This window comes from Lynx canadensis, chromosome D4 (genome assembly GCF_007474595.2).
Source record: "Lynx canadensis isolate LIC74 chromosome D4, mLynCan4.pri.v2, whole genome shotgun sequence".
Taxonomy (NCBI): domain Eukaryota; kingdom Metazoa; phylum Chordata; class Mammalia; order Carnivora; family Felidae; genus Lynx; species Lynx canadensis.
The window spans coordinates 66188792-66215301 of NC_044315.2; the positions used below are offsets into that span (position 1 = coordinate 66188792).

General features: G+C 42.1%; 1 protein-coding gene and 1 non-coding gene across 6 annotated transcripts in view; both read right to left on the minus strand.

The window, feature by feature from the left end:
• The window catches only part of ABCA1 (ATP binding cassette subfamily A member 1), a 136390-nt gene that overhangs the window by 104376 nt on the left and 5504 nt on the right, over nt 1-26510 (minus strand). For all 5 annotated transcript variants that reach the window (XR_003964313.2, XM_030294117.1, XM_030294114.1 and 2 more), the window contains exons 2-3: nt 11690-11853; nt 1603-1696 (exon numbers count right to left, since the gene is read on the minus strand). Coding sequence is in view for 4 of the 5 variants with exons in the window: in XM_030294117.1 (XP_030149977.1) it covers nt 1603-1696; nt 11690-11755 (160 nt within the window). In the remaining variant the exon portion in view is untranslated. The remainder of the gene's footprint in view (nt 1-1602; nt 1697-11689; nt 11854-26510) is intronic.
• LOC115500179 lies at nt 13688-13791 on the minus strand. Its single transcript, XR_003964429.1, has one exon. It is a non-coding gene; the product is annotated as a U6 spliceosomal RNA (small nuclear RNA).

Here is a 26510-nt window from a genome sequence, read left to right on the forward strand (position 1 = left end):
CTTCTGTAAGAATAGGAACTTCACATTTCTGAGAACCTATAGTCTACATCCAGAGGGCTCTGGGTTAAGATTTCACAACTTGTCCAAGAGCACAATCTCAGCAAGTAGTGTAGCAAGGATCCAAACAAACCCCAATTTGTCTGATGCCAAGGTCTGCGTGATGGTCTGCAAGATGTTCTACTACACCATCTTGCCTGTTTGTGATCATTCCTGAGAGATTATAGCCTAGCAGATGAAAAAGCGGAGTTTTCCCTAAAATGTGTACTTCAGTGAAGCTTAGGGTAATGATTCAATAAAATCAAACATGCATTCATTCACTAAACTTCAGGGCACCAAAAGAAAAAGCAGAATTACCTCCCTGGCCCACAAATTGAGCATAGATTTCATTTTATGCTCTTTTCTTTTTTGGTGAGATCAGAAAAATGACATTTGGTAGAATGTTCTTGAGGTTTTGTGGTTTCATGTTTTTGTTTTTTTAACTTCAATGGGTATAATATGCACTAGCAAATTAGCAGGTAAATAACAGTCATTATGTGCTGTGAGACAGATGGGACCAGACCAAGAACACAATTAAAAGGTGACCCTAACCCCATCTCTTCCCAGAGGAACAGCATCCTGCAAGCCTGTAGAGCTGACAGGATGTGAGTGGAGCTGGTTAATGGTAGGAAAAGTCATGGAAGCAATGGAACAGAGATCCCAGTTAAACCTCCCACATAAATATTGACCCTTTAGACGGGCGCATTTCTGCAGTCAGTCCATCCAGCACGCCTAGCCAGGAGACAAAGACGGTGATTGCAGAACAACACAACAACCACATGGGGTAGGTGCTGTCATTCTCTTAGGTACAGAGAGGCTAAGTCACTTGCCCAAGGTGATATGCCTAGTATTGAAACCAGGATTCAAACCCAAGTAACTTGACATCTAGAGCTTGTGTTCTTAGCCATTACTGTATTTTCTACACTCACTGTTTTAAAGGCCACCATCCAAACACATGATTGGGAGTCTGATGATCTGATCTTAATTTCACCTGTTACTTATGGGATATGTGACCTTGGGCAAGTCCCTGCACTTCTTGGAGCCTCAATTTACTTACCAAGAAATTAAAGCAATAGATAACAATGAGGAGTCTATCATACAAGGTTGTTATGACAATCACACAAAAGAATATTAGTCAATCTGAGCTGTTCTATATAAATGCTGCTTAAAATCATATGTTTCCATGATTTGCAAATTGTGCAGTAAAGACGTAATGCATATGAAAAAAACTGGCAGGGTCCAGATGACAGTTGAGTTAAGGCATTGCCCCAGGAGGCTTTTTTAATCACCACTTTCCGACTTATGGGTAAGGTTATTTTACTTTCATGATCTAAAATGGATGAAACAGATGTTGGCTATTATTATAATTACTGTTATCACCATTCGCTAAGACTGAAAATGGTTTCCTGAGTTCACGCCTTATCAAAAAATTAGAAGCTTTTCTGTTCCAAATCATGTGTGGTATTTCCTAAAGATAGCATCTTGGGACAGGTCAAATGTAGCCTGTGTCCACTACCTGGATTTTGCTTGCCAGGGGAGTCTCAGGCAGGATGCTCAGATACTTACATTCATGTTGTTCGTAAGGTGGGTAGCTCAGCCGAACAGAGATCAGGATCAGGAAGATAAATAGGGGCCAGGCCACTTCCAGCAACAACTGACACTGAGGGGGGAAATAAGACAGAGTGCTGTGAATTTAAAAAATAACATGGGTGCCTAATGCTCTTGGGCTTTGGGAAATCCACAGCAAAGTTAATTAAACAACTGATCAAATCTCCAGCCTCTCCTACCACTCTCCAGGCTTTAACAACACTGAATTGTCTACAGTTCTCATGCTGTAACCTATTACTCCATATCTCCGTGTTCTCCTCAAGAAAGGAAAATGCTTCCTATCCTGCTTCATCTGGTTCACTACTTACTATTCATTCTTCAAGACAGACTTACTCAGGCATCATTTCCTTTACTAAAATCTCAGACTGAGCTTAGAAGCCCTTCTCCTGTAATAGTAACCAGTGCATATTCCTCCCAGAGCCTTTTCCTCCAGCCCCTGAAATCATCTATCACTCGCCTCCTCACCACAATATGAGCACCCCCTGAAGGCAAACACTCCCGTCAGCTTTGCATTCCCAGCCCTGGGACAGTGTCAGGTAGGTAAGGACCATTTGTTGAAAGGAGAAAGCCAGGCAGCCTGCTGTGCTAAACACACCATCTCTGCTCCTTTGTATGCACACAAAGTTGCCCCCCATTGGGCTGAGAAAGGTCTCCAAAGCACAATGGAAAATCACACAGAGTTCCATATTGAACTGGGTGCCTCCAGGACTGGAAAGCTGGGAAAAGTGCAAAGTTCTTCTTCCCCATCCATCAAGGTCTGGGTACCATCTTCTCCAGTGGGTTAGATCAGTAAACTTACAAGTAAGCATGATCCACTGGTGAAAACAATATGGTGTCTCTAAAGGAAAACCCTGCCTCAGTGAGTTACCAGGGGATAAATAAGTCTAGGGACAGTATGGAAATCATTAGACATGACTCAACTGAACCGGGGGTGCTCACGCAAAGACTCTCACCTCTTTTATTCCCTTCATTTCTAGACTCTAACGTTCTAATTAGGATGAACACCAGAGAGCCCAGAAGAGTCACAGGGCCTTGTGGTTAAGAGTAATTACAACTGTGGCTGCAGAGCCATAAAGCCAAGAGAACACTGTCCTAAAATCCTCCCTTCTTTTTTTAAACAGATTTTTTTTTCTTGATCTTTAAGTACATATATTTTCATTGTGAAAAATTTGAAATTAAAAAAATCGAGGGGGTGCCTGGGTGGCTCAGTCAGTTGAGCATCTGACTCATGATTTTGGCTCAGGTCATGATCCCAGGGTCATAAGATGAAGCCTAGCACAGGGCTCCACAATGGGCATGGAACCTGCTTGGGATGCTTTCTCTCTTACTCACCCTTCACCCCTACTCCATTCATACTCACTCACTCTCTCTCTCTCAAAAAAAAAAATCCAGAAAAGTAGAAAAAAGTAAACACAAATCACCCTTAATCCTACTTCCCAAAGATAATCCCTAGTAAACTGAGCTAACAAAGGCTTTCTGTTAATATTTTTTGCCATTTCTATGTATACATGAATATTTTTCTCTATAAAACTGACATTATACAGCATATATAATTTTATATTTTGCTTTTTTATTTAACATCATAATGGAAGTCTTCTATGACACAAAATATTCTCTTAAAATATGGATCTTAATGGCCACTTTGATATTCCATACTGTGAACACATCATAATTAATAAAACCTCTCTGTTCCTGCTGTCATTTGTTGTTGGATTTTGGTATTTTAAATAACCCATTTTTAATTTCCAGAGACCTTTGTTATGGTTACCTACTAAACTCTTTTTAAATCTTCTTTTTGAAAGAAATACAAAGATGATAACAGTGGCTATCTTGGGGCGATAAGAACATGGGTGACTTGGGCGCCTGGGTGGCGCAGTCGGTTAAGCGTCCGACTTCAGCCAGGTCACGATCTCGCGGTCCGTGGGTTCGAGCCCCGCGTCAGGCTCTGGGCTGATGGCTTGGAGCCTGGAGCCTGTTTCCGATTCTGTGTCTCCCTCTCTCTCTGCCCCTCCCCTGTTCATGCTCTGTCTCTCTCTGTCCCAAAAATAAATAAACGTTGAAAAAAAAATTAAAAAAAAAAAGAACATGGGTGACTTTTCAAAATACTTTTCAGTGCTGGGGCTGGGGCTCAGTTGGTTGAATGTCCGACTCTTGATGTCAGCTGGGGTCATGATCTCATGGTTCGGGGTCATGATCTCAAGGTTTGTGGGGTCAAGCCCTACATCAGGCTGTGCCCTGACAGCATGGAGACTGCTTGGGATTCTTTCTCTCCCTCTCTCTCTGCCCCTCCCCTGCACGTGCACATTAGCATACCCTCTCTCTCTCTCTCTCCAAATAAAGTTTAAAAACATAAATGTTTTTTTCATCTTAAAAATAAAAGGCTATCCTGTGTTTCCTAAATTTTCCATAATGTATATGTATTACTTCTCAAATGGAACAAAAATCCACTGTTACCATATATCCATAAACAATAGTTTACACTATTTGATAGCACACTAAGGGGGAAAGAAAAGACAAATGAGTCTTTTGGAAGAAAGCACATGTCAGTGTGGGGTCTCCAAGACCGAAGATGTGGCTAATCTTCCTAGTATTTGTCTAAATAATCCCAAAGAAGCAACACACATTGAAATCTCCAAGATTTCAAATGACATTCACTCTCTTCTACCATCAAAGTTGAAAGCCCCTCCTTGGAGTTCCCCAGGTACTCAGTGCCTTCATCAGAACATGGCACAGGAGGGACCCTATTTAAAAAAGAGTTTCTCTCCCACTATCACTTTCTTCTCACTAAGCCTGCCACCTAGAAAGACCTAAAAAATGTTCATTGAGTAAGAGAATGAACTGACGTTTATAAAATAATACAGATGAAAATACAAATCAAATTGAGCCCTCTGGAAAAGCAATATGAGTATCCCCTTTCACCAAGTAATATTCCTACAAATTCACCCTACAGAACTAAATTTAAAATATCAAAAAGCTGTACACATGAAGTTATTCAGCCACTGAAGCACTGCATTTACAAAATACTGGAAACAACTAAGCTGCACAGCAATGGGAAATGATTAAATTATGGTACATCTACTGGACAATATATTGTGCAGTCATCACATCTATGAAACACAGACACTATTAAACATACAATATTAAGTGAAAAAAAGCAGAGCACAAAATTGTATGTTTTACAAGCTTATAGCTAAATAAAATCATTCACAAATATCAACAGGAATAAAACTTTTTAAAAATGGCATAACTGTGAATGAACTCAAAAAATAATGAACTCAGAAAAAAACAAAAACAAAAATAAGTGAAGAGTATGAGTAAGATAAACAGTGGTTATCACCCTTGGTGCTCTGAAGCTACCATCTGTATATTTAGGATAAACAGTAGCTACCATTTATTTATTTAGAGTCCAGTACATAGTAAGCACATTACATATGGATGATCTCATTTATGTCTCCAAACAACCTTGTGATGTAGGAACCATTAATGTCCCCATTTTATATGTGGCAAAAATATATATAAGTAGGGGAAAAGGAAGAGTAAGTCATAGAGACAAAGGCAGAATTGAGATTAACTGCTAGTTCTGCCCAACTATAGAGGCCACATGACATTGACACAGCAGTGGCCCAGGTGGGAAGTGACCCCATTCAGTGGCATGGTCACAAAACATCAACTAGTTCCACGGAGGTAAAATGAACTCATGGTCTATAGATTTTTAACAGTTACAGCCAATGGTGAGCACCTACTATATACCAGGGATTTTTATACATCTCATCTCTAATATTTAATTCTCATAATGACTCTGTGAGACAGGTTGAATCATTACCATGAAACTAAGGTTTGAAGAAGTTATCACCTGTAGCCTGGTAAGAGAGTGCACCAGCACTTGAACCCAGTTCTACTGACCCCCATTTGCTATTGTCCCCACTTTACAGTTGAGGACATGGAGGCTTATAGTTAATAAATAAACATCAAAAGTTGGCAATAGGATATGAACTTATCAAATTAAAGCTGTATTGATGAATTACCTTAAAATTAACAGCAATCTGCCATGGTAGATTGGGGCCAAAAGATCCCCCTCTTACTAACTTGCTAATTTATAATATTTCTTTACCTATGATACACATATTTTAAAGCATTCCTCTCAGAATTGCTTTGAAATTTAAGAAGATAATGGATATAAAAGTATTTCAAAACTAGAAAATGCAGGCTACGTATCAAGAATCATTATTACAAATATGAAGACTATTTGGAAATAAGAGAAGATATACACGAAATTACATCAAATGAAAGAAGAAAACAGAACATAAAATGGTACATACACACGTAATGATTACAATGGTCTCCTTGGGCTACAGTCACTCAAGTCCCTTCAGGGCCAAGGACTACACGATCTGATTCCCATCATCATGACCCATCCACTTCAGGGACTTCTTCTGGACATAAAATAAAATTCAACTGCCCTTCCCCAACTCCAAGGCCAGGCATGATCTGGCCCTGCCAATCCCCAACTCATCTCCCCAGCCGGTCTTCATTCACTCCACCAGTGCCACTGGCTTTTCTGTTCCTTGACTTGGGAACATGCGTTAGGCCCATAGCCTTCACACCACGTGTCTCTCTACCTGGAATATGATGCTGCCCCTAATCTCTGAGCTCCTGATCTTCTCCAACTTGAACTTCAGGGCTCTCAGCTTAAATGTCATAACTTTCCATTCTACATTAAGTCCCTTTCCAAGGCCTGGTAGAACCTAACATAGTGCCAAAGTCTGTCTGATTTATTTTCTTCCTAACACCTATCACAGTTTGTTATTATATTTTTACTTCTGTGATGTGTTTTATACCTGCTTCGCTCACTGAACTGTCAGCTCCGCGAGGGCCAGGATCACATCTGTCTGCTCCACCACTACACCCGGTCCACTGTCCCATATGTAGTGGATGTTCAGTCAATATTTATCCCAATGAAACAATAAATGGCTACGTGTTCTAACTTTCTTCATCCCATACAAGACGAAACTAAAACTCAAGAGAAACAACTTTCCCTTAGCCATTGAGGCATATGGTGGCCAAGCTGGAATTAGAACAGAATTAGAATTAAATAAAAATTAGAATTATTATCCTGATTTGAACCGTCACTGCCAGGCCAGGAACAAGGATGAGGAAGAAATGTATCAGCTGAAACTGGAAGTGGAGAGGGAATGTGGAAAGTTTTCATCTACCCTGGAAAATTTTCTAATGGCTCTTAAATGAGGAGTTTTAATTTCTATTTATTTGATAGTTTATTCCTTATCGTTAACCAAAGTCCAAATACCTACACTCTCTGCGACAATTAGAATTACCTATCTTCCCAGGCACATGACTAATCAGATCTAATAGAGAAAATTAATAGCAAAAGCAAAAAAGAAAGGCCAGATGGCCACAGTGTCCCATCTGTTCCATGGGACCTTGGCCTCTGGCTCAGCCTAAAACCAGATGAGGATCCTGAGAGCCCTGAAGCCCCTCGCCCTTCCGGTCCCAAGCCCTGTTTGTACTGAATGACTGCCACCCACACAAGTTAACCGTTACTTTGGACCCAAACTGAGCTTTGCACTCGACTTTCGCAACTCTCGGTGTATTCTTTGCCCAACAGAAACAACGGAAAGCTAACCCTGGTTGATGGCTGTTGTGAGGGGACAATGGGGGCACAAAGAGGTCCCCAGGATTCATTAGCAAACAAGGACAGAGAGGGAAAGAGCAAATGTTGCCTTTCCACAGGGTTATTCTGGGGTGTACTGTTCAGCCCCCAGTTTTTACATATTCTTCCCAGCAGCAGAACACAAGGCCCCTATAGCAGGGGAGCCTCCTAGAGACCTGCAAACTAATGGCCCATTTAATACATTTACTACTCCTTCAGTAACCACTTATTAAGCATATCCCAGGTACCAGGCTCTGAAGCTAAGTGTGTATTTCTAGAATCTGAGAAAATGGGAAACAAGCAATGATACCCCACACATTGTGGGCAAGAACAATCATGGAGCTTCTTTCCCTGCCCAGGAGGCAGTGGGTTCTGACTATGTGAGCTAACGAAAAGGAACCAAAACCCTGGACAGGTCCCCATGTCTCAACAATATCATTCAGAAATCCAAGCCAGGTGGATTGGGAAGTAGCTACCAGTCAGCACTTAAAATCCATGGGCATTAAACCCTTAGTGCAGATAAAGCAAAACCAGCCGGAAAAAAAAAAAAAAAAAAGCCTGTAGGGACACCAGGAAACTGGTTCCGGTGCTAATTCCGTGACTGACCCACTCTGGACCCCTGCCCCCCAGCCTGGAATCCCAGATCCATCAACTGTACTAGGGGCAGTCCAGATCTCTCCAGCTCTGACAACCTAAGCATCTATAACCTGCAATAAACCGCCTTTTTTTTTTTTTTTCAGCTTCAGAAAAATACATTTCCTTGAGCTCTCAGGAAGGGAAGCAAGGGCAAGCTAGCAGGCTTGTGGTGTACCATCCAGAAAAGCCCTTTTGTGTCAGATGCTGTATCTTTACTTCCGCCAGCAAAAACTCTGCCAGAAGGCTACAAATTGCCTTTGACTAAGCCTGCCTATCTCCCTAATCTTAACTTTTTAAATCCAGAAGCAGTACTAAACCAGAAGTAACAAGCTCAAGACCAGAAGAGGCTGGCCCAGTCTGAATGGCCCAATCCCACGTCTTGTTCCAAGACCCCAAGCTCCTGATTCCTTGGTTGAGCTTGGGGAAATCCCTCCTCTGCTTTGCGTCTCAGTGTTCTCATCTGTGAAATGAGAGGTCTGGACTGGACTACCTTGAGCCCTGCTTTCATTGCTAAGATGAAACAATTCTTTCCACCACTCAGTGGTTAATGGATATGCTATGGCAAAGACAGTTTCCCATCATGTGCGCTGCTGCCATCAGGATGAGAAGAGGAGGGGACCTGGAGCACACAATGGTTAAGAAGTAAGGATAAGTGATGAACAGATAGGACTTGGAAATACCAGGACTTGAAATTTCCCAGGAAATACCTGGGAAAAGCCATGAGAAACAGAAGCAAAGGTGAGGAAAAGGTCAGAAACTTCAAGTTTTTGAGACTGAAAACAAAAAATAATGATGCTACTGAGAAGCAATCTGACAGCGATTTAGAGTACCAGCTCTGGAGTCAGATTATCTAGACTCGAAACCTACATGCACTCCTGAGTAGCAGCGTGGATGGACCTCAGACAGATTACTTAGACTCTCTCTGAACTTCAAGTACCCCAGCTACAACACAAGGAGATAACAGTACTTCATGGGGTCCTAAAGAATTAATCTAATTAATAATGGAAGCTCATCCTAGGCATTTGCTTTTATTATATTATAAAATAACACATTATATTTTACTACTACTATTATCATCAATCAAGACAGACAGGATACATAGATTCTAGTTTCTACTCTCTGACTAGTGACCTTAGGATTTAGGTCCCCACTTGTAACATGAGGCAGAAAAAATAATAATAACATAACATAACATAACATAACATAAAATAAAAATAAATCAGTGATTCTCAGACTAGTACATATATTCATGAGGGATTAAATAGGAGTTCTCTGTGAGGATTTTAAACATGTTGTGTTTTCATTTCAATGGTCATCTAAACAAATTCAAATAAACGTATCTGAACCTGGGGCATCTGGATGGCTCAGTCAGTCGGTTAAGCGTCCAACTTTGGCTCAGGTCATGATCTCACGGTTCGTGAGTTTGAGCCCCGCGTCCAGCTCTGTGCTGACAGCTTGGGGCCTGGAGTCTGCTTCAGATTCTGTGTCTCCCTCTCTCTCTGCCTCTCCCCTGCTCACGTTCTGTCTGTCTGTCTCTCTCTCTCAAAAATAAAATAAACATTGAAAAAAATTTTAAAAAAAAATCTGAATGCCCACTTTATAACTACTTCTGGCACAAGATTTCAAAGCCTAGGTTTACATTTGTATTTGTGATTGTGTTGGCACCGATGTAATTGTAGCAGACTAATGAAAAAGGAACAGATGCGGACGCAATTTATAAAAGAGGAGATTGGACCAAATGAACGCCAAATGATTATCAAATGCAGGTCACTGGAAAAGCAGTTGAAGAACTGAATCATTAGCACAGCGATGTAGACTGTCCAAACTCCAAAAAATCAGCCCTACAGCATTCACTACCAAATTCACCTTACTACTTATAATCTGGTTTCATCTGAACAATGATAGCTGTCTTACTACATTAACGATGTTAATTTGAATTGTACTGGTTTTACAATTTTGTTTGCATTTAATTTGCAAGTATGCATGGGTCATATGGTTGTATAATAGCCTATAAGTACAGAGGTTTATACCTTGTTTCACATATGTACACAAGTAACATCACAAAAAAGAAGAAATTTCGGCAACAACAGATGTTGGCGAGGACGTGGAGAAAGAGGATCTCTTTTGCACTACTGGTGGGAATGCAAACTGGTGCAGCCACTCTGGAAAACAGTATGGAGGTTCCTCAAAAAAATTAAAAATAGAACTATCCTACGACCCAGCATTTGTACTACTAGGTATTAATCCAAGGGATACAGGCATGCTGTTTCGAAGGAGCACATGCACCCAATGTTTATAGCAGCACTATCAACAACAGCCAAAATATGGAAAGAGCCCAACTGTCCATCGATGGATGAATGGATAAAGAAGATGTGGTATATATACACAATGAAGTATTACACGGCAATCCAAAAGAATGAAATCTTGCCATTTGCAACTACGTGGATGGAACTAGAGGGTATTATGCTAAGCGAAATCAGTGAGTCAGAGAAAGACAAATATCATATGACTTCACTCATATGAGGACTTTAAGAGACAAAACAGATGAACATAAGGGAAGGGAAGCAAAAAATAATATAAAAACAGGGAAGGGGACAAAACATAAGAGACTCTTAAATATGGAGAACAAACAGAGGATTGCTGGAGGGGTTGTGGGAGGGGGGATGGGCTAAATGGGTAAGGGGCATTAAGGAATCCACTCCTGAAATCATTGTTGCACTATACGCTAACTTGGATGTAAATTCAAAAAATAAGTTAAATTTAAAAAAAATTTTTTAATTAAAAAAAGAAAAAGAATAAGTTTCGCGAACACAAGGGGAATCTTGACATTTTTGTTCTTTTAAAGAATGTCCAAGCATTATTCTGGTTTGAGAAACACTAATTCAATTCTCTCAAAGGTCTCTTACAGCTTTTTGAGTCTAAGATGATCATTTTGGTTATAGACATGTTAAGCTTAGTTAAGATAGCCCAGTGGGGACTCAGGCTCTGAACTCAGAAGAAAGGGCAGGGCAGGAAACAGATTTAGAAGCCAACTACAGAGGGGTGCAGCTAAGCCCAGGAGACTAGATAGGGTGTCCAGGAGTGTTCATCAGAGATAGACAAGCAAAAAGCTGATGTCTGAGCTCCAGGGAGCTCACCGTGCCTCACAGCCTTTACCCTCCTCTGTGTAAAAACACCATTCACCTGAGCATTAAAGATGATCTTCTCAAGATATGCAAAGAATTTGTGTCCCAACTGGGAAGTGAATGGCTTAGAACCCTCCACAGCAATCAAACAAATCTCAGTTTTATATTCCTTGAGGCTTTCAGTCAGAGCTGAGAGAGTCCACACTGACACGAAGAGATCAGCGTCTCTCTAAGAGCTGGGCTGTTAACTCACTTCATTCCCACCTCCCAGAAATACAAGGGCCCTTCAGGTGCTCACAGCCAGGTGGCCCCAAGGCTGTAGCAAAAGGAAAGAATGAGATGGTCAGAGGCAATTCTGTGCCAGATTCCAGGGGTCAGAACTCATGCCTGGCCACCAGCACAAACTAAAGCTGACATTTCTGCCTGGCCGCACATCTTCCCTCTCTCATAAGCAGTAGGGCTCTATCAGGACCACACGGACCTGTGCTCATCAGGGCCAGATTCATTCTTTCCCTTTAAGAAACCAAGAGGATTCCCTCTCCTCCCTTCTCCAATCCCCAACTCACAACCATGAAGAAAAGCAGAGGAGAACCTCCCCAGAGAAACCCAAGCTTACTGTTTGTCTTCTTCTGAAAGTGAGGTTCTTCCACAGCAGCAACCTCAACTGTGGCCAGTAAGCCATGTTCCTCAGCCGGCAGCCGCAGCAACCTGTGTGTCGCTCAGGAGCTTCTGGAGGCAGCAGCAGCAGCTCACAGCAGGGACGCTGTGGCTGGTCATTAACTGAAAGATAAAGCAGGAGAGAACGCTATCAGTTATTGTTGCAAAGCCATACGCCAGTGAGGGCTGTTGCACCAGCCCCCTCACCTGGGACCTCAAAACCCAGATCAGTGTCCTAATTACTCTCAGGAAGCCCTGAGTCCCCAACTTGCGGCTTCAGAGTTTCTCCTGTAAACAGGGATTCTGGAGGTTTTTCTGGCTGCGGCCTGGAAGCTGGTCATTATAAACCTAATCATTTTAGCTCCGTTGGTGCGACCATTTGGGAATGAAAAACGCACTTATGAAAGAAAACAGACTTAAGTGAGCAATCTTGGTTGGTCAAAACCCTGAGGTTGGAAACGGCACACTGGAATCCCAGACACCTGTCTCACTTGTCTAAGAAAAATGCTTCCCTTCCCATAAAACGTAGCAGCGTTTATGAATTTTGCTTCGAACCTGGAGTAATTTATGCTAATTCTTGAAATTCGCTACCGACCACATTTTCATCTGGCCACATAGCTGTGCCCTTCAAATGATAAACGGCACCATCGATAAAGCAGTTTCCCAATCTGGAAAGCCACGGAGTTGTTTTAGATGACTATGAGTAAATACCGAGGAAATAACATTGACACCTGGTTCCCAGGTGACGAGGACAATTCCAGTGCTGTGTGTCTGTAGAAAGAAAACAATATCCCACGGAGAAACAAGTCAGCTGAGGCAGGCGGAGAGCATCACCTGCAAAACCAACAATCTCCCACTGCCCAGACATATGTACACTCTGGCTCTACTCCACCTGTGTGCACCTGCACACAGGGCCTGGCCCCTCCTTATCAGGTGTCACAGGTACCTCCCGGGAGGACTGTTTCACCCTGCTGGGCAAAAGGATGGTTCTCATAAGCAGCGGATACAACATGCTGTGTGTCCCAGCTGCCTGTTCAACAACTGTATTTATTAAATGCTGGAATAATCCCAAGTAGTCAGACTAAAATTAAAGTTGGGGAAAGGGTAGAAAATGAAAAGTGGAAGAAGGGAGGGATACACAGGTCAAAGTTAGGTCCTGCTGGCACTTCATAGTCATGAACTCTTGCCACAACCCAGAAACCAGCTTTACTTCTAAATAGCTTAGTTTATCATTGTGGCCCCTAGTAAGGTAGAGGTGGGAGTGGGAAACTAGGCAAGGGAGGAACAAATGGCAAAAAGAACTAATGCAGTGACCACTTGTGGATATAAAACCAAATATTGGACTAAAAAATCTGTGAGTCCAAATGAGATTGCAATGCAAAGGTCAACCTTTTACCCTTTTGCTGCCCACTTCATGAGGACTTGCATTTAAAACCTCTAGAGAAAGAAGAGAGTGGAGGGAGTTTTCAGTTTCTGAGAAGGAAAGACCCTACTACTATGTATTTTAATTCATTCATTGACAATCCAACAAATCAGGAGTTACTCTGAAAGATTCAAGCTGTAGGTCCTATTTCTTTATCATTTGCTCAGCAAACCTCTAGGACATAGACCCCCAAAATTTCTCACCCCAAAAAGAAGAGTTATACTGGCACTGCATCAGTTTGCAATTCGTTGTTTAAAGCTGTCAACGGACCTCCCAAGCACTGAGAGCCAGAATGCCACTGTGAGACGTGTCTGTCATCCCAATTGTTTTGTAAGTGGCCTAGGATAGGGCTTGCATTCCAGAAATACTGAAATAAATAATTAGCTAGATTTTTCTCATGCAAAAGCTGCTCTCTAGGAATCACTTAGTTGATTTAGAAGCTACATGAATCTTTTCAGATCCCCAGGGTAACAATGAGAAGCTTGGAACACAAGTTATTTATTTATTTATTTTAATTTTTAAATTTTATTTAGTTTTTAATATGGAAGCTTCATGAATCTGCATGTCAGCCTTGTGCAGGGCCCATGCTAATCTCTGTTTCACTCCAATCTTAGTATATATGCTGCCAAAGCAAGCATACAAGATTGTAATTTAAAAACAATTAACATAGCAGAGAAAGCCCCAATAGGAATCAACCCCAGCTCCCCAACTATGTGCCCTTGGCCAAGGCTTTATACTCTCTGAGCTTCAATTTCCTCATCAAAAAATGCAGATGACAATACCTACCTTGCATGATATTCAAAGGATTAAATGAGATAATATAAATGAATTCCCAACACAGTACATGGCACATTGTAAGTGCCAAAGAAATGAGCGCTCTTCTTCCCACTTATCTTTCTCTGTTCTGTCGGTACCTCCTAACAGAGCAATGGTTTTACCCTGTCCAAACATTCATTTCTATTCCATTATTTCTAGCAAATCCATTGTGGGTTTCTGGAAAGGGTGAAGTAGGAAGGATGAAACCTGAATAGCCTCATGTTAGAGACCCCCACAGCCAAACCACAGCACAGAGTCCCCTAAACTTCAGTGAAAAATCTCAGAGGAAGAGAAGACACACCTCAATAGAGTGTTCGTGAGATGAGAAAGGGCAGGAAGAGATTTTCTGGAGAGTACTTTCCTGAAAGGAGAGTTTCTGGGTCTCCAGACATGGGTTCTGAGCCCAGTGACCCTCCAGGAGACATGCAGAGAAGGTTGTTAGCAAGAAGTAGCCCAGAGCAGCAATGAAGGTTCTGCTCTGGCTTTGCCGGGTACAAGCAGGCAGGCTTCTTCCCCCAAATCCCCCACCCACCTTGGCATGGCCCTGGCCTCCTGAATAATTCCCTCTTCCCACTTCAGAACACAGTGATCGTTGCTGGGGCAATTCTGTCCACAAAGAAGGGTTTGGCAATGCCCAAACCCCTCCACTCAGGTAACTGAAGCCAAAGGGACATTTCTACATCGGTTTTCCAAGGAAGTGGACAAACAAACCAAAACCAAAAAGAATGCAGTACTATGTACTAGATTTCTCAATGTTTCAAAGCCAGTCACACACTCGCTTCTGCCCTTATGCACATTTCCAGTTACTGGCTGGAAAGGGTCCTACTTCACAATCACTGCCAGTCAATAGGCCACTCTGTCAATCCCACTCCTGGGTGACCACGGAAGCCACTTCACTGGTCTCCCTGCCTCTAGTCTTGTCCCCCTCCCATCCATTGATCAGGGAGCAGCTGCAATTATTCGATTAAACCATATATCCAAATGTGCCATTCTGCTCTTAGAACCCTCTGCCAGCTCCCCACTGCCCTAAGGAGGAAGTCCAGTCTATGTGGTAGTTTAACTGGTCTCCCTGATGACTCCCACCCCTCTCACACTGCTCCCCACCTCCTAAACCATGCCCAGAAGAAACTACTGACAGGCTCTGAATGTCCTACCGCCAGGACTTCTTGGTATGTTCCCTGTCCAGAAAAGCCTTTCTCCCAGCACTGTCTGCCTGGCTAACTCTTCTTCAACCTTAGGTCTCCATGTAGCTTCCGCTTGCCCAGGATCCTGTCCTGATTACCTCCCCTGCACTGACACCTGGGTTAGGAGCCCCTCCTGGGTACTCCGAGGGCTGCCTCTCTTTCCCCTTGAAGTATTTCGCCTTCATTCTGAGTCCGCAGGGACCACTTCTGTTTTCTTCATCGATGTTTTCCCTAGTACCTGGCATGCAATAAACAGTCAGGGAATGTTTGCTTAATTAATTGACTAAGAGATGGACAAGAGAAATAGGGTTTCAGAAGGTAAGGGTGGTGGCATTTCCCGGCCTGTGGTAAACTGATTTCTCAAGCTTGATTAACTGATTCCGGTAAATTGTCCCCAGAGAGGACAGCTCTATGTTCAGCAGGCTTCTACCACATGCTCCAAGTCCATAAAGGACTGTTGAGTTTTCCCAGGCGACTCCTGGGGCATCCGGGAAAATGTAATTAAATCTAGGTCTACTTCCCACAAACACTAGGTTTAGCTAAGGTTCGAGCGAGCCATACCAAGGTCAGTAGAGCCATGGAATCTGCTTTCTGCCAATCTCCATGTTCAAGTCCTACGTGCTCTCTCTCTCTCTGGGTCGCATCATCAGTCACTCAGGCGGACCACCACCCTTTGCCAGCATTTAACATAGTTTCCACACCCTAACCTTCTTTTGTATAGTATGGACCTAGTGGAAGAGGCCTTTCAAACTTTTAACCACTTTCTTAAAGGAATTTTCACTTCTGGAGTGCCTGGGTGGCTCAGTTGGTTAAGCGACAGACTCTTGGTTTTGGCTCAGGTCATAATCTCATGGTTCATGAGATAGAGCCCCATGTCAGCTTCACGCTGACAGTACAAAGCCTGCTTGGGATTCTCTCTCCCTGTCTCTCTACCTCTCCCCTGCTCACTCACTCTTTCAAAATAAATAAACTTTAAAAAAAAGAAATTTTCACCTCAAATGCCACTAATATTAGAACATTATTCGTATCCAGAGAATATAGCAGACTGCTAAAGCATAGCCTTCTCAAATAAGCAAAGATGCTCAACATCATTAGTTGTACAGAAATGCAAATTAAGACCACAATGAAATACACATCTGCTAGAAGTAGTACAATTTTTAAAAATTTTAAAGCGCGAGCAAGTCTGTGGAACAACTGGAACTCTCATACACTGTTGGTGGGAATGTAAAATGGAACAGACGCTTTGTAAAACAGTTTGGCAATTTCTTGTAAAGTTACACACAGACTTATGATACAGCTCAGCCATCTCATGCTAGGTATTTACCCCAAAGATAGGAGGGCATAAGTTCGCACAAAGACTTGTGGGTGAACGCTTACAGAAGTCTTATAGGGAATAGCCAAAACTGAAAACAACCCAAATATCCATCAACTAACAGATAAATTAAAATGGAATACTACTGAGCAATAAACAAAGAGCAAACAACTGATATGTACAACAGCATGGATGAATCTCAAAAGCCTTACGCTAAGGGAATAAGCAAGACACAAGAAACCGCCTCTTTATGACTCCATTTATATGACATGCTGAAAAGGTGAAGCAATGAGGGCAAAACTCAGATCCGTGTTTGATCTGTGGAGGCTGGTGATGGGTGGAGGTTGAAAACAGATTGCAGAAGGAGCACTGAGTGATGGGAGATCTTCTGTATCATGATTGTGGTCGTGGCTATATACATCTATCAAAACTCATCAAACTGTACACTTTAAAGGGGTAAATTAAAGCCAATTTGACAATAAATCATACTAAAAAAATTTAAAAATTTTAAGGGTAAATTAATTGTATGTAAATTATACATCAATAACCTGACCCAGCCCCCCCAACAAATCATTTTCCTTCTATTATAATAGTTGACATGCTCCACAAGTCCTTTCATGCCTCGGAGGACCTGAGAACTAACTGTACAACGTGAAGTCTGATTATTGTGTGATTCACTAGGGTGAATAGTGGATAAAATATTCGCTCCATATTCACTCAACAAACAAGGAAGCCTTAACTCTGCAAGGGTCCCCATTAGCACAACAAATATTTATTGAGTACCTATTACATGCTGTTCTAGATCCTGGAGAGCCTGAAGTGAACAAAAGAGGCAAAATTCCTGCTCTTGTGGAACTTCTAGGAAGGAGGTGGAAAATAGCAGCAGGTTAAGGCAGTGGGAGGTAGGAGTAATGAAGAAAAATACAGCAGAGTAAGGGAACAGAAAGTATTGGGGGACGGGGTAACTCCTTTCTGAGGAAGCACCTTTAGGACAGTGAAATGACACTGGGCTGTGCCACTTGCAAAAGGGTCACCAAGTGACACCAAGAATGTCAGACTCAGTGATGCTGGCATAAGAATAAAACTACAGGTTTACAGGAAGCTTGGTGCAAAGAGGAAAATACACATACAGCCCCAGTCAGCACCCACCACGCTGCTCCTCCAGCCCCTTCTTCACCAAAACACTTGGCCCTTGTGCACCTCACATTAAGTTTCAAAGAGAGATGAGAAATACAAAGAAGAAAGGAGGAGACAAACAGAGGAAGTCCTGCAAAAAAGACAAGGTAGGAAGGTTTATTTCCCACTTGGCAAAGCCGTAAGAAAAACAGGAACTACTTCCCGTGACTGCCTTGTACCCTTCTAAAGCATTAAATCTGCCTACGGAAGCGTAATAAGGGGGGAAAAAATGCACATGTTTTTGCACTGCTGCCAGGAACTCTCAGTCTCTGCAGTCACCAAAGGGTCGGTTGGTGTTTTTCCTTCTGGCAAGAACACTGGGGGCACGTGAGGCCAGGCCTAGAGAGCTGAACTTCCATCTAAGGTGCAGGTCGAACCCTCGGCCAGGGCATGTGCCAGACGAGGGCCGTCCCCAAGCAGGAACCACACCACCACCATTTCTCACCGCAGCAAAGTAGCTGTCCCCTCATAAGGCCATACTCCAGTCAACTGTCTTACTGACAGACAGAAAGTTTGATGCAGTTTTGGAGAACCGTTCCCTCTACACCCCTGTCCCGACCTTATAGAGAAGCTGAGGCCCTCAAAAAGCAAGTGGCTTGACCAGACTCACCCCCTAGAGTTAGAGCTGGCCCCCACATGTCTAAAGAAGTAACTTTTCCAACAACTGTTATACGTCCCTCCCCACTATCATCTTTCCGCTGCAATTCTGTTTGTTCTTCTGAACACACTTCTCTTATGAGTTCTATCCAAATATACCCAGAACGTGCAGTCAGCAACTAGTGTTCATTTCTCCCAGAGAGCAGTCTTAAGGGCAACTAGTTCTCCAAATTTTACATAGATAGATAGATAGATAGATAGATAGATAGATAGATAGATAGATAGAGTGTACGTTCTACTTTGTTGACAAATGTCTACATGGTTACCAGAAGTGAGACAGAAGTTGAAATTTGTGACAACAGCTTGTCAGCATCTCTCCTGATAAAACATATCTAGACGTCTCACATCGATAAACAGCTAGCCAGTAACATACAAAGCAGCAGGTAGATCTAAGGCAGGATTGAACCCTACCACATATGAATTGAAAATGAGTTGGCACTAGAGCTCAACTGATTGCATATTCATGAGATGTTGATACAAAAGCAAGACCCACCTACGCATCTGGTCTCCAAAGAGATGTGGAGGGTCCTGTAAAATTAGGGTATGAAACCCATGAGCCCAACAGAGCACGCTTGCTTTGGAAAAGGTCTGTTCTTTCATTGCATCTCTGAGCATATGTCTCTGGATCAGAAGCCCCATTCAGGGAAAAGGCTAATGAGATAACTGATAGAAAACCAGGCTGCATGCAACAGGCTCACCGAAACCAGGACTGAAAACAGGACGTAGCTGCTGAGGTGGGAGGAAGGGATTTGGACTGTGACTTCTCCTCTGCTGACCCTGGGGAGCTTTATTAGCCCGGGGTTCATTTGACTGTCTGAGTTTCACTTCTCTGGCCTCCAGGTGCCCCCAAGCTCTCTATCCTTAAGGCCATCCTTGCTAACCCTAAATTCCACCCCCTCACATTTCCCAACCATCCTATAGACTCCCAAATTTAGTTAAACTGCCGTTAGCTGCCATTAGGCCCCTAGAGGCCTGCAGAAAGGCCATGGTCTGCTATTCAGCAACCCCTGAGATTGTGTTCCTACTTACATGGTAATGTTTTAATACTCAAATTTGAGGACAAAAAGATGTAAGAAATCCTCCAAGGTAAAAAGTCAAGGGTAAAAGGAAGCAATTCTATCATTATAGAAGATTTCTATCATCCTAGAAGAGGCTCTATCACATACCCATTTTTAAAATATATATCCAATGAATTTCATCAATTCCAGCAATCTGTGACTCTTGGACACTTTTTTTTTAAGTGCCAAATGTATCATACTTACTTATTACTAACAATTAGTTTATAGAGGAATACAGATTCAATTTCCTGGACAAAAGTATTTGCTAATAGCTAATTTTCAAAATGAAGGCTATGAAATGAACACATACAAACTGAAAGAAGAGACACATGAATACCATCAAATCTGTAACTAGCCCTGGAGAAGCATTATCCTTCCTGCTGTCAACAATTCTATTTTAAAGGAGACTCACAAGGTTTAAATCTATTTCTATCATATTTGAACAGCCAAAGATACGTTTCATCACTCTCAACATTGCAGTTGCTACCAGCTAATACAGTCTCAGGACTTCTAAAACTGCTAAGAGCCATGGTTTTCAAAAGCAAATCTGTCCCGTACCCAAGTTCTTGTTTCATTGTTATTGAACTATGGAGAAGTTCTAACAAAATATTAGAGATAGCCCATCTCCCCCTGCTGATTTCCATTAAACAAACACAGGGCAACCTTCAAAGGAGGATTTCGGCAAACAATACAACTATTTGCTTTTTCTCTGGTAGGAGTACCTAGCATATAGGAAAAAGAAGTTTCCTGTTGAAAAGAAATCAATCTGTCAACATTATTTATCATAGAAAAAAAATTTTTTTCAACTACCATTATAATACCAAAATAAGAAGGGCCTGGAAGGAAGGAGCTATTGAAGTCAGAAACACCCTGAGCTATACAGAAACACAAGCAAGCAAGTCTCCATGAGCAATCAATCATTTATTTGCAGAAAAATTTGACTACCGTGTTCCCTGTTGCTGCAGGAGGGTTTCCCAAGAGAATGTTAGGATAAAAGTCTAGTGACTGTATCAGCAAAAAACATTTTGTTTGGCTCCCATCTCTGAAGGGTCAACATCTTCAGATGTCCAACCTTCTCCTAGCATAAAGGATTTATTTTTATAAAAGTGCTCAAAGGACTTGGGGACAAACCCAAATCCTTTCACCGCCTTCCCCTTCCTTTGGGCTTATGCTACTGTATGGCAAACTCTTCCTAAACATCCTTAACTCTTATTTTTTTAATTAACTGGCCCAGTAGAAAGCAGGGAGGTTTTGGAGTCAGAGAAAACTGGTTTGGAAGCCTGGCTCTGCTCCTCACCAACACTGGGACCCTAGGGACTCTGAGCCCCTGTATCCTCTCCAGAAAACAGAACTAATAATGTATACAAACATTAAGTCAGTTCCTGGAACAAAGTAAGTGTCCAGTAAATGGTAGCTATTATAATGATTAGTGCTGCTGACTTCACAGGGTGAAGCATTCATCATGGGTGGGGCATAAAGTGGGCAATTTATTAAAGGAATCTCTCTTCTCTCTTCTTTGTCCACAGAAAGTACTATTTCCCCAAAGGCCTTTCCAGAACGAACTGGAGCTCTCCCCAGTGCCCAGCTCAGTGGAAGATGTTAAAGGGGTGACCCTGATACCCTGGTGCCACTTCTGGAATTGTTTTACCACGAAATCCTCTTTTGGGAGCCCCCAACACTCACTCACACTATTCTCTCCGTGCTCTGGGCAGGCAACTCCTATTCCCTATGCAAGCACACTGCTCCCTTCCTCCAAGTCTTCAGCACCTGGCTCAGTTTCCCTCTCCACCGTGACGTCTCCTCCAGCCTCTATATCAACTACCTGTTTGCTACCTGGGCCTTACACTTCATCTTTTCAGGCTCTCCCTACAATCCTCTCCAGGCTACTGACTTATCAGGTGGTCCCTGCTAAACTGTAAGCTACGTGCAGCAAGCTACTGTGTCTCAACATCTTATTCTCTGCCATATTAAGCCCAGTGCCCAGGAAGACTCTATGCTCTGTAACGTTCGTGGAATGAAGGCTTCTGAAGTCAGACTCCAGGAATGAGAAAAAATAGTTAAAGCAGGCTCTCTACAGTAACAAATCAGAAGTTTCACTGAAAGTAGAGGTTCAGATAGCCCAGAAGCATGACAAAATTTCCAGCTGTGCTCAAAGAAACTCAAGTTCAAGCGCATTTAATTTGGTTGTCCTCAAAGCTGCCCTAATTCGCTGGGAAGGACATTCATTTTCATTGGCTTCGTGTGGGCAAAGGAGAATGGGTAATTTGCCAGACATAGGCTCTAGAACCCCTGTAAGCATGCCAGCTACAAGAATACCTCCCCTAGGGGCTCAACCCTAAATATAAGACTGCCAGCATTGGTCAAGACTCTTGAACTCTAAACACATAGGCTCAAATCAAAAACTCACTCAATGAAGCACAGCAATACCTGAATAAAATTTTTCCATCTCAATACTCTATTCCCTCTACATTTGCCAAAACGAGTTATCTAACCCCAGGCTCTTGTCCCATTCTAGCTCACTGAGTATGTGACCAAACCCCAGCAATCTTTATCCAGAACACCTTCTTTCACCAGCCAGCTCTTGAGGCAGTGCGGACTTCTGTCACATGTCTGAGATGCTTCTGTTTCTACGGCCCAGCCAGGACCAGGTAACTAAGTAAGTGAAAATTTAGTCGGGCTTCCAGGACCGGCACAGAGATCCAGGGTCTGAGCTCCGCTCCCAACTTTACACCTGGAACTCCTCTATAACAACCAAAAGAAACCATGTTGCTGGCTGGGTTGCTTAATTAAAAGAAGAAAGAGGAATAAGATCACAAGTTTAAATCCATACACTTGTGATTCTGAAAAGCAAAAATTGAAGGATGTTGGCCTTTTTTTAAACACTGGCAACATGAACTCCATTTTTTGAGGTTTGGGAGGATCTTCTCAGAGGAAACAGATCTCTACTATTCCGATTATTATTATGATTCTAAGTATTCCTTCTAGAAAGCGCTGTCATTAAGATTTTCACAAATCCAACATTTTATATGCCAGATTAAAAAGTGTTCAAGGAAAAGAAACTAAACTATTGGGTGCAACTCCTACTAGCCTTCTTTTTTTAACAGTGGTTTTACAGTGCCATTTAAGTATCTGCACAATCCAATCTCCCAGGCAGCCATGTGCTAAATATCTACATCAGGTAAGCACCAGAGTCCCCAACCTGGTGCTCTGCCTAAGGACAGAGTGCCTTGCTGGTCTCTGCAGCCGCCAGGGGCACATGCAATCCTCTTAATGGAGGCCATTGGAACCAACTGTCAGGCAACCCTCCCTTTGCTCTGGGGAAGAGAAAGGCACGCTGTGATCATGTGAAATGTGACCAGGTTTGGAAACTGGAAAATGGCACTGATGCCACTAAATTTGCAAATCCTGCAACAGAACAGACAACTGAATTAACATAACTTGACCAAAGGCTTTCTTTTTTCTTGAACCCAAGGTCCTTACTACAATGAACACAATCATTAAAGTTAAAAAACAAAACAAAACAAAACACCACTCTGCCCTGAATCACAATTAATCTTAACGGGCCAAAATTAGCACAGGGTTTTGTACTTTTGCATAAAGGAAACAGACTTCAGTTAAGACTCGACCTTCAGGACTGCTGTGGGGATTTCCTTCCTATTCAAACCTACAACCAAGCAGCAATTCTAATTGGAGAGAGAGAAAATACAGTTAAAAAACTCCTTAAGATTCAAAGTGGACCAACAGACAATAAATAAATGAGGCCAGTCTGATTTTCAAAGATTCAGTGTCCATTTTAAGCTGAAAAGGACAGACTTGTATAGACACAATTTTTTTCTCTCCTAAAAGGACATTGTAAATATTACCCAAAATTCTGGTATAGTAGCAAAAAGTCTGGATTAAAACACGAGGGGCCAAGATTTTAATTTCCAGGTAATGACCCCTGTGGGGTAAATCCACTATATCACTTTAAGCCTCAGAACAGAAAACAAGTCTTGATGACAAAGAGGCTGGAGTAGAAGATCTGAATCTAGGAAAACTGCTTAGAGCTTGGGTATCAGACTTGAGCTTGAATCCCCCTTGTTGGTTGCCATCGTGCCATTAGCAAAACGTGTGAACCATGAACGACTTATTTAACCACTCTCTGCATCAGGTATACAGAGACATCTCTGCATGATGGGACATACATCAATATTTCCCCAAACGTGGGAATTCATCACAAGGTGAATTTAAGTGCCACTTAAATTCCACTTAGACAATTCTAGATGGACAGATGCAGTATGAAAAACTGAATCACACGAGAAAAATTCATTCAACACTTTTTTGGCCTTTATAAAAATTTTATTACATTAAAGAGAAAGTTTGTTTGGCCTGCTCTTCAACACTTCTTTAATATTGGCTAATACCCCCTTTTAACAAAGTGACAAGTCTCTGAGTCCACCAGCCAGCACCTTTGGAAAGCAAGTTTATTTCACAGACAGACTATTTAGAAAAACGATTTTTTTTTAACATTTATTTATTTTTGAGAGAGAGACCATGAGCTGGGAAGGAGCAAAGACAGGGCGACGCAGAATCCGAAGCAGGCTCCAGGCTCCAAGCTGTCAGCATAGAGCCCGATGAGAGGCTGGAACTCGTGAACTGCAAGATCATGACCTGAGCCGAAGTCAGACGCTCAACTGACTGAGCCACTCAGGCACCCCAAAAAATGACTTGTTTTCACTCTATTTTGTAAATACACTCACAAAAATGTGAGTCAATGTAAATAACCTGAATGATTTATGTGCTGCCTATCAAAGATAGGGTGATGGTGACAATTACAAGAGGTGACACGGAGGAAGGCCTAACCCTCGTCGTGCTCTCATCTACCCGTGGTCAGTGGGTAAAATTTCAGTCAGTGAGGAATATGAGTAGAGGATGCATTGCAAACAAAAGTAACCAGAGAGGATGAATGTGAGATACCACAACAATGAGGAGCAGGAAGGGGCTCCTAAAATCAAAGGAAATTCAGTTAATAGTTATTAAGCCATACTATGTGCTAATAATCACTGGCGAAAAAACAAATCTAGTTCCTTCAAGTATGCCTCTTATAAACTAGGATAAAAAGCTGTCAAGATAGGTCAGAGTCTTATTTCAAAGAGCCTTGAATGCCAAGCTAATGATCATCATGGCAGCAGACCCTCCAAGTCTTCTGACATGTATTTAGCCGCTAGTACTTTACGTGGTATTTGAAAAAATATTTGCCAAAGAAATGAATTTCAGTTTAATGGTATTTTTTGTACATTAACACATTTAATTTTTTTATATTAACACATTTTTCTAATAGTTTATCTTCCTCTTCCCTCCCTCTCCTGGTACCAGAGATCACACCTCACCCCAGTTAAGATCAACGGACACCTCCACCTCCAAGCCCTGCCCCTGGGAGCAGAGAAGGATCCTCAGGTCAATCTAAACTCATTACTCTGGGTCTCTACTGTCTCTCTGCCTTTCCAAGGAAGGCTGTTGCTTCCATCAGTGTTGCCTTTATGTCAAACTCGGGTCATCTAAACATCAGATGCAATTGATTTCAAACTGCCACCCCCTTGGGGATTTGCTTCTTCAAGAAAACAAGCTTGGTATGACCCTTGACAAAAGGAATTATTCCCAACCTGGCATCTTACAGGAATTTTGCAAAGCAAGTGTAAATAGGGATACGAAACCCACACAACTTCACAGTGTCTTTCCTTCTCTCATGCACCCCCCCTTCCCATCCTGAAACCCCTTGCTCCTTTTCCGCCCCCCCTTCTTCCTTCTGGTCCCAATCTGTTGTGATCTCTGAGATAACAAATTCAGGACAATGCCTCAGAAAGCCGTCTTGCCCACCTACCCCCAGTGAGAGTCTTCCAAGATATTTAGGAATATCCTTATAAGGTTAGTCCAGTTCTTATCCTAGGATGGGCAGTGGTGCTCCTTTCACATAATGGCTTAACAGGACTGCAGGGTAAGTGTCAGAAGCAAAACCTATACCCACAATGGAGAGATGTCCAGGATAGACCGTCCAAATGAGTATTTTATTTCAGAGAGATTCTCCAAATGGTGAGTTGGAGATGGGAACAACGTCTCACTAAATCATGTTTGCTCTACTGAAGTTTATTGAGATGAACCAACTCCCCCTTCCTTTGCATTTCAGATGAGAATGCCTTTTTGGTTCTATGATTCACGTCTTCCTCCATTAAGGCAGATAAGTAGACAATTTCCACAGCTTTCTTGCCTCTGCCTTCCTCTTCTATCACCTTCACCGTGCCACCTTCACTCTCATCGGGAATACTCTTAGGCACCCCCTGGGTGTCTCCTCTCTAGTCTTGAAACCACATAATCTGTGAAACTAATGCTGAAGATTTCCCATAGGATATTATCTCTAAGTAGCTCCAATCAAAGAATCACCCTGTTCCTAAATACACAGCTAGAGCTGGAGGATGTAAACACATGAAGGGCTCTTTAAAAGTCATGCACTTCCTCCTCTTTCATTTTGTAAAGCAGGGACCTAAATCTTGGAAAAGTAAAATGATTTGCCCAAAGTCATTATATTTTTTACATATAATTTCAGAAATTCACTGAAGAGCCATGATTTCTGAAATTATATGTAAACAATATAATTCTATGCAAAATTACATGTAATTACACATAACACTTGGAGTGTACATGTCTATGTATATTTTTTCTGAAGAGAGAATCCATTGATTTCATCATATACTTGAGATTATTAAAAATCCTCTCCCCATAGGGGCATGTGGGTGGCTCAAGTCAGTTAAGCCTCTGGCTTGGGCTCCAGTCAAGATCTTGCAGGTTCATGAGTTTGAGCCTCATGTCAGGCTCTGTGCTGACAGCTCAGCGCCTGCAGCCTGCTTCAGATTCTGTGTCTCCTTCTTTCTCTACCCCTCCCCCACTCATGCTCTGCCTCTGTCTCTCAAAAATAAATAAAAACATTTTTTTAATTTTAAATAAACAAACATTTAAAAAATCCTCTCTGATATTGGTTATGCATATAAAATTCTTTCTGGGAACTGTCCCATACTAAATACCAGTTATCATAAAACATCTGGACTTCAAGACTAGCCAGATAAAATGTTTTGGCTTCCAAATGCTTCTTGGAAGTTGAATTTGGCATAGAAAATGCCGGA